The 9,465-nt window shown below is 39.9% G+C and overlaps 1 protein-coding gene across 1 annotated transcript in view; it reads right to left on the bottom strand.

Moving 5' to 3' along the window:
- The window catches only part of NBEA (neurobeachin), a 685,423-nt gene that overhangs the window by 532,673 nt on the left and 143,285 nt on the right, over positions 1 to 9,465 (bottom strand). The window contains exon 17 of the mRNA XM_023740363.1: positions 4,373 to 4,481. Within this exon, the coding sequence (XP_023596131.1) occupies positions 4,373 to 4,481 (109 nt within the window). The remainder of the gene's footprint in view (positions 1 to 4,372; positions 4,482 to 9,465) is intronic.

Genomic DNA, 9,465 nt, shown 5'->3' with positions numbered 1-9,465 from the left:
TGAAAGAATGAACAACTGAACTATATGTAAATAACGTATATTTGACTGCTCACTCTATTTTAGCCTGTGGGAACCTTATTCTTTCATATACGTAAAATCCAATGTTGTTATATTTATGAAGACATCAATTCATTTCAGTGATTTAATTTCCTGTTTAGTTTTAACCTGTTAGGTTCTTAATGGTCCTTTAGAACAGTTCACCCTGACGCCAGGTACAAACCCAGCAGGGCAATGCTCAAAGTCCATTCAGGGACCACCTTACACTGCTCTGCTGTCACAGCAGTGTAAGAGAGCCAATCAGTTCAGAGACAGATTGGTTCCTCCTGAGTAAAAAGGGATCATGATATCATCCCAAAGTGGCATTTTCTTCCCTTTCTGGTCAGACAAAAAAAAAGAGAGATGGGAAATTAGCATAGGTGTATTAGGGATGTACACCAAAAGGTTATGACAGAAATAAAAGCTGACTTATTACCACTAAAACGACAAGCATGAGGCACGAGTGCCACTAGTCCCCTCACCCCATGCGTCGCCGAAACAGAACACTTCACTGTTTAACCAAACGGTGCCTCTGAGCATCTGAACAGAGCCCTCGCGACATCCACCGCTAATCACACGTGGATGGCACAGCGGATGAACTCTCTGTGGAAACCACACACCACAGAACAGTCTAAGTGGCTGGTATATGACTACAAGGGGTTTTCACACCAATCTGCCCAAAAGGCCTGGTGTGTAACCTACACCCTCGTGAATAAGATCCCAGAAAAATATGGTTACAACCAAGAGATTCAAAATAACTGCAGAGAAGCTAGGAGAAAACCAGGCCGTACTCTTCCATGACGGAAACTAGTCAAACCTTCCTCAACCAAAACAGAGGCAATGCCTTGTACAGGGGACAACACTTCCTCCAAAGCCTTGCCAGTTTCGTGCTGCTCGGTGTCTATTTCACCGTCCACCAACGACAGTAATGACTGCCTTGCCTGCTAACAAAGCAGGCAGAACGGTTGAACAAGCAAGTATACATGAAAGTGCTTTGCAAACTATAAGCTATTATTCGAATCTTTTTTATTATAAAAATAAATTTAGAAACTTAATTCAGCATGCATTTATGAAGACCCAGTTATGTGCCCACACTGGGCTAAATGTCAGGAGATGGGAAATCCAGTTGACATGTGGGGCTACCTTTGTAGGGTCGTTTACTTCATCTGTGTTGGGGAGACAGGCACAAATACATGCCCTGTGAAGCACAAAGCGTGGTGGGCTGTCACTGAGCCTCCGTGAGATTGGAAAGGGGAGAGAAGGGGAGTGAGATATTAATAAGGGCAGAGCAGCACTGGTCAGACATAGGTATAGGTCAACCTCACTTCCCAACAAACAAAACTTTACCGAGGACTTGGAGCCAGATACCGACACAAATCGTGTGTGTGGTTAATGTTTACAGCACATCTCGGTTCACAGCAGCCACGTTTTAAGAGCTTGCTGGACCAGGCAGGGAAACAACAGTGAGTTGTAGGCATGGAGGTAATGTGATAAATATGCTGTTTATAGACATGACACAGACCGGAGCCCAGCTCCGCACATTTAAAGCATAGGTCAGACACTCATTTTGTAATGGAATTATTTTGTAATTCATGGGTCACAGAAAGACCTTAGGCTTAAGGGGGCTGCTGGAGGTATAATCATATCTCAGATGAAGCTTCCTTTCTGCCTCACCTACTCTGCTGCCACTTCATGTATAAATCTTTATGTATCAATAGGCTCAACTTTTGAGATAAGAGTGGTACTAGTTCATTCTTAAAAGTGGCAAACCATCGGCCATGCTATTAAGTTAGCTAGAAGTATTCAGGGATCAGAGAACCCTTATAGTTTCGGCAAGGGACCTTAAGTTTTTGATTCTTAGTCTCTTTGTTGGTGGAATGAATGAATGTTTGAATAACATGACATCTAACAGACCGTCCACATCTGAGATTCTATAATTTTGAGAAAAGAGTTTTATTTTAATGAGTCATTTGAAGTTTTAAAGTTGACTACCACTTTATAAAATAATTTGTCCTCAGAAATTGTTATACTCTTACAGAAAAAGTTAAAGTAAGTAAAAAATGCATTTTTTCTTTAAATCAGTTAATTATTTCTATAAGAATCTGATCATGTCATGTTGTAATTTCCTACCTGGCTGCCTCTGTCTACACTACGCATTTATCTGAATTACACGAATAGGATGTAACAAGGATAGCAGCCTTAACCTATAAAGGAAAACAATATAATAATATTTAATAAAGTAATTAATCAGATCATGTTGTGGAGATCTACAAGCATATGAAACCTAAAAATCCAGCTATTCTGTCTTTACAAGACATATTTCAAAAATTAGCAAATAATTTTTAAGTGTATTAGGGAATGGTACAAATCATTAATAAAAGACAATGTAATTTAGAGACGGAGTAGCAACAAAAAAGCAAATAAAATTTAAGACTTAAATTTGCAAATATTACAATTATCAAAAAATATTTGTATAAAAATAGCTTTGAGTAATTTCAAAGAGGGGTTAATTACAGCCAAATCACATCTTAGTGTATGACCTAAGAAGCCTATGAATTCATCTCAGAAAACTAGGAGACAGGGATGTTTCCTTAATTTATTTCATTTTCAGTGAGATTCAAATAGACTTTACATCTTTCTAAGTCATACAATGTTGTTTGACATTTTTTTAAATATTTTTTGAGTATTTACTATATTACATGCATCTCTTCACCTTAGAGTTTTAAAGATCACTATGACACAGTCCTTATGCTATAGGATTTAAGTCTAGCCCATGCGACTTTAGTGACAGAGCAGCAGAAGGAATTAACTCTCTTCAGGGTGTGAACAAGCAGGCTGACAACTATGCACGGAAGAAACCTATGCATGGAAGGAGAAGAAAAGTATGTCTAAAAATGTTTGTGTTTGTAGACGGCAGTCTAATATAACTGGAAAATAAGACACACATAAGAAATACCAGAGATGAGGCTAAAGAAGAATTTGTGAGAGATAATTCATATTTTCACTGCACTCTAAAAAAGTATGGAATAAACAAGTGTTTTTAAGAAACAGGGAATCCACCCCAAGAGTATGGCCCCTGGACACCTTTTAGCTCAGTAATGAAGTCACTCCTGAGGTTCACCCTTCAGCCAAAGATTAGACAGGCCCATAAAACGAAACAAAACTAAATGGAAACACCAGCCCAGGGACAAGGACGAGAAGGCAGGAGGGGACAGGAAAGCTGGTAATGGGGAACCCAAGGTCTAGAAGGGGAGAGTATTGACACATAGTGGGGTTGGCAACCAGTGTCACAAAACAATATGTGTATTAATTGTTTAATGAGAAACTAATTTGCTCTGTAAATCTTCATCTAAAGTACAATTAAAAAAAAAAGAAAGAGGGAATCCATACATCTAAGGTCAACTGATTTTCGACAAGGGTGCTACATTCATCTAAAGGGGAAAGAAGAGTCTCTTCAGCAAATGATGCTGGCAAAATCGGATATCCACAAGCAGAACAATGAACCATGATCCATCCCTCACACCACACACAAAAACCAGTTCAAGATGGATCAAGACTTTAATCTGAAAACTAAAACCATAAAATTCATACAAGAAAATGTACGGATGAAGCTGTGACACCTGGGTTTCTGTGATGGACTAAACGATATGACAACAAAAGTACAAGCAGCAAAATGAGCCCCATAAAAATTAAACATTTCTGTTCATCAAAAGACTTTAACAAAAAAGTGAAAAGACAGCCTACAAAGTGGAAGAAAGTTTTGGGAACCGTGTATCCAGTCACAGTCTAATATCCAAACTTTATAAGATACTTCTGAAACTGAGCAACAAAAAGACAAACAACACAATCAAAAAGTGGGCAGAAGACTTGAACTGACATTTCACTGAGGAGGATATTCAAATGGCCGACAAGCACATGAAAAGATGCTCAAAGCCATCATCCATCGTCGCTGTGGTAACGTGCCGTCGAGTTGATTCACACTCATAGTGACCCCGTGTGACAGAGGAGAACTGCCCCATAGGGTTTCCCAGGCTGTCATCTTTCCAGGAGCAGACGGCCACCAAATGAGGTAAATCTGTACCAAGGGTCACTGTGTTTGTTCCCAAGCCCACTGATGCCTGTTATGTAAAACTGACCAACCCACACTCAAATCAGTATCAAAAGATTAGCATATTGTACATGGATATGTTTTAAATTAAACTGGAAAGTATAAGGTATATGCTCTATTTTTTTGTGATTTCCAGTTTTAACCATCTTTTCAGATTAACTGACCAACCACATAGATTAAGAGGGCTTCCATCGGGTCCTTTTAAACTGACATCCTGTACTCTCTTACCTCATAGAGCGTGTTGTATGTGGTGACGGTCACAGTGTTGGTATGCAACATCAGCCTTTCTCCAAGAAGGGTGAAGAGACTATGCGTGTGCATGATTTCAACTTTTCTCCTGGAAAGAAGGCAAACAGGAAACGTGAAAAACACTGGATGTTCTGATCACATGACTTTGGGCTAAGAAAGCACATTCGATAAACAGATACAGAATCAATACTTCTTTTTTCAAATTCCCATTAAAAAAAAAGAAACCATATTTTATACCATAGCTGTCTTAAAAGGTCCAAAACTACTAAACACTTCTCAAATAAATTATCTGTGCAAATTAAAATGTGAAATGTAAAAATTATAAAATATTACACAGATGTTAATAGCTAGTATTTGGAAATGTCTAAGAACTATTAAGGAGTTACTTTTATTGCATTAAAATTATTGTTTTCTTCCAACATAGAGACCAAAGAATTTTTACATCATATCTGTGCAAATTCAAAGTCTATAGAATAGTCTGTGACAAATTTTAAGATCAAGGATTTAAAATTACGGTTAAAAGTGAGTACTCCAGCTGGGTGTTGACGTCACAAAGGAAAATATTCTCACATTAAGTGATGACTCATTATTGCTTGCACTTGGGGTCTGCCAGTGAAGTTGTTTTGTTTTTTTTTTAATTAGAACTTATTGTTGGTTCATTTAACTGTTCCCTACCACACCTATAACCAGGATAGGAAGCTCTAGTCAAAGGCCTGTTGGAACACTTATGCTCCAGCTCAGGGGATTACTACAGGCCTCTCACTGGTGTCATTTTTTTAGAATTCAGATCTGGATATTCTTGGCTCCCAGCCCTCAGTGTTTCTTCTCTTACTTTGATCTTCTATTTTTTTCCTGTTTGAATTTGGCAACCGAGACAGAAACTGGCGAGGTAACCACCACAATCTTGCTTCCCCTTCCTGGTCCACAGCTATACTACATTCCCAGCCCTCTTCCAGCTGGGTGTGGCCATTTAACTAAGTTCTACCCAATGCCTGGTGAGCAGAAGAGCTGTGGACCATTCTGAGGACTGGCCCATAGAAAAAGCACTTGTGCACAGTTTCCAGGCTCTCTGGAAGCCAGCAACGGAGCCGCCATAGAACAAAGACAGGGCAGCCACAAGATGGGAGGAGAAGCCTGAGTGAGACTCTAAATCGTGCCTGGAAGACACCGGTCTGCTGAAGAACACCCATCTCAACTTCAAGTGGAAACAAAAATAAATTACTCTTTTAATAAGTAACTAAAATTTCATTGTTTATCCATTACAGCAGCAATTATTCCCTAAATTAATACAGAAATCAAATAATGAACCATACATCTGGGTACCATTCACCTGGAAATCCTCTCTTCTAAAACAGGTCTCCACACTTCACAACAAAAGACATGTGACAGCTTGTCCCCCACCGAATCCTCCTCAGTCCAGGGACAGAAAGAGCAAAATGACCCCAATCCAAGGGGAACCTAGGGCCTTTCTCTTGTGGCTGCGTTTACAAAAGACTTCACTAAAACTGAGAAAGGTCAGCTGCCATTTCAAAAAGTAGGATAAAGATATTATGGGATTAGGAGGGAAAGACCTCAGCCTGCTCCAAGTCAAGCCACACCCAAAGAGAGGAGGTCACAATCACCCAGGTGCTCCAATCAAGACAAACAAATGCCGCAGCATGGCCTGGACATCTCTCTCTGTTAACACACAAAAAACCCGCTGCCATGCCAACGCACAGCGACCCTCTAGCACAGACTGGAGCTGCCCCATAGGGTTTCCAAGGGGCCGCTGGTGGATTCCAACTGCCAACCTTTCGGTTCACAGTCAAACACTTCACCACTGCGCCACCAGGGCTCCTCTCTGCTACATGGAGCTGGTAAAAATTAGGTCTAAATTAGATGTTTGGAACTCAGAGTAACCTCAACTATGCCACCACAATTTCAACTACTAAAGAAATCCATCCAGCACGTGTCTGTCAGTTTGTCATACTGTGGTGACTTGTGTGTTGCCGTGATCCTGGAAGATCTGCCACCAGTATTTCATATACCAGCAAGGTCACCCCGATAGACAAGTTTCAGCTGAGCTTCCAGACTAAGATAGACTAGGAGGAAGGGCCTGGCCATCTACTTCTGAAAAAATTAGCCAGTGAAAACCTTATGAATAGCAGTGCGACACTGTCTGACGTAGAGCCTGAAGATGAGCCCTCAGGCTGGAAGGCTCTCAGAATACAGGTGGGGAAGAGCTGCCTCCTCAAGTAGAGCTGGCCTTAATGACGTGGATGGAGTCAAGCTTTCAGGAAGTTTACTTGCTGATGTGGCACAACTCAAAATGAGAAGAAATAGCTGAGCAAATAATCCGAGAAACTGGACTATATGAAGAAGAATGTGGCATCAGGATTGGAGGAAGATTCATTAACAACCTGCAATACACAAATGACACAACCTTGCTTGCTGAGAGTGAAGAGGACTTGAAGCACTTACTGATGCAGATCAAAGACCACAGGCTTCACTATGGATTATACCTCAACATACAGAAAACAAAAATCCTTACAACTGGACCAATAAGCAACATCATGATAAATGGAGAAAAGATTGAAGTTGTCAAGGATTTCATTTTACTTGGATCCACAATCAACACCCATGCAAGCTCCAGTCAGGAAATCAAATGATGTATTGCATTGGGCAAATCTCCTGCAAAGGACCTCTTTTTTAAAGTGTTAAAAAGCAAAGATGTCACTTTAAGGACTAAGGTGTGACTGACCCAAGCCATGGTGTTTTCAATCACCTCACATGCATGTGAAAGCTGGACAAAGAATAAGGAAGATCGAAGAAGAATTGATGCCTTCGAATTATGGCTGGCGAAGAATACTGAATATACCATGGACTGCCAGAAGAATGAACAAATCTGTGTTGGAAGAAGTACAGCCATAATGCTCCTCAGAAGTAAGAATGGTGAGACTTTGTCTCGCATACTTTGGACATGTTATCAGAAGGGACCAGTCCCTGGAGAAGGACATCATGCTTGGTAAAGGGGACCGTCATTGAAAAAGAGACAGACCCTCAAACGAGATGGACTGACACAGTGGCCCCAACAATGGGCTCAAGCCTAACAAGATTGTGAGTCTGGCGCAGGATCGGGCAGTGTTCCGTTCCGTTGCACATGTTGACTCATGCTGAGTCGGAACCCACTCGATGGCACCTAAGAACAACAACAACAAAGAAATCCATGCGGTCCTGATTATCTGGTCCGGTGTGAGTAAGTATGTATACAAAAAAAAACAAAACAAAACCTGTGGCCATCGAGTCGATTCTGACTCAGAGACCCTATAGGACAGAGTAGAACTGCCCTATAGGGTTTCCAAGGAGCACCTGGTGGATTTCAACTGCCGACCTTTTGGTTAGCAGCCATAGCTCTTAACCACTACACCACCAGGGTTTCTGAGTATGTATAGAGATGTTTAACTTTAGGTTGCAGGAGGGCTTGAAGAACACTGTGTATACGCCCGGGAAGAGATGGGTCAGGCTTCTCCTGTTGTTCATTTTGTAAAGAGGCACAGCAATAAATTTTGCTACACAGCAGTCAAGAGACAGCCGAAAGGGCCACACAGCATCACAGGCAGAGTGGGCGCCCTCGCCCTGTGCCTCCCGTGATTCTGTTTCCCACAGGACCTCTGGTGAAAGGCCCCACTCTATGGGTTTTGTTCAGGAAAGGCTTCATTCAGCAGGACATTGGTTAGAGAGACCAACACCTCGGACCTGCTGACTCTCCAGACAGAACCAGACTTCAGGTTCAGTACCCATTTGTTAAGCTTTTGAATTTCACTGGCTTTCTGCCAGCTTGATGCTAAGTCTAATCTATTTTTTTTATTTTTAAGTAACCCTCTAATTTCACCCAAATCATAGATTTATAAGCTTAAAGAAGATTCCATTGAAAATATATTCCAATTTCTTTCTTCAGGAAACATACAAGTTTTTTTGTTGTTGTTGATGGTCAAGGAACTCCTTCTTATAATAAATTGAAAAAATACATAGAAACAGGGGAAATAAAAGAAAACCAATATCTCCATGCCAAGAATTAAGCGTTATATTTCTAGTTTATGGTCTTCCAGATTAATTACTATGCACACAAGTATATACGTGACAGATACAGACTATATCAAGGCAGTGGAAATTATTCCATGTAAGGTAGCTTTGGAAATTGTTTGCTTTAAAACTACACTATGTTGTGACTTTCAAGTATCATTAAATACAATTAATGATATGAATATAGCATAATTAATTAATCCATTCACTATTGTTGGCCATTCATGTTATTTCCTTTTCTTTTTTTCCTACTGTAAACAAAACTTTATCCTTTGCGCATATATCTTTGGACATATCCATGATTATATCCTCAGAACAAACATGGTTAAAACCATTTTAGTTTTACTTTGATGTCATGGGCCTTTTGCTAAAGTGACCTTCAAAAATATATACATTCATACTTCCACCACCCAGGTAGAAATGCATTTCACTCTCAGCTTCACCGATCCTATGGATTAAAATAATCAAAATTGACAATTTGATATTTCAAAAAAAAAATTTATTTTAACTTGCAAGAAACACTGATGCATTTTTATATATTTTCTGACCACTTACACTACCTTCACAGAATTGCCTGATACGATATTTTGACCATCTTTTTCAATGTGTGGTCATCTTTTTCTTGCTTATTATAAGAATATTAATAACATTACAAAATAAACTCTCTATCAAATAATTCGTATGGTAAAACAACAGATACATAGACCAATAGAACAGAATTGGGAATCCAAACATAAATTCATCCACCTGTGAGCAGCTGATATTTGACAAAGGCCCAAAGTCTGTTAATTGGGGAAAAGACAGTCTTTAACAAATGGTGCTGGCATAACTGGATATCCATCTGCAAAAAACTGAAACAAGACCCATACCTCACACCATGCACAACAACTAACTCAAAATGGATCAAAGACTTCAATATAAATTCAAAGACAATAAAGACCATGGAAGAAAAAATAGGGACAACGCTAGGAGCCCTAATACGTGGCATAAACACAATACGAACCGTAAGT

Source organism: Trichechus manatus, unplaced genomic scaffold (assembly GCF_000243295.1).
Source record: "Trichechus manatus latirostris isolate Lorelei unplaced genomic scaffold, TriManLat1.0 scaffold00153, whole genome shotgun sequence".
Lineage (NCBI taxonomy): Eukaryota > Metazoa > Chordata > Mammalia > Sirenia > Trichechidae > Trichechus > Trichechus manatus.
This window is presented reverse-complemented; position numbering and strand designations above follow the sequence as displayed.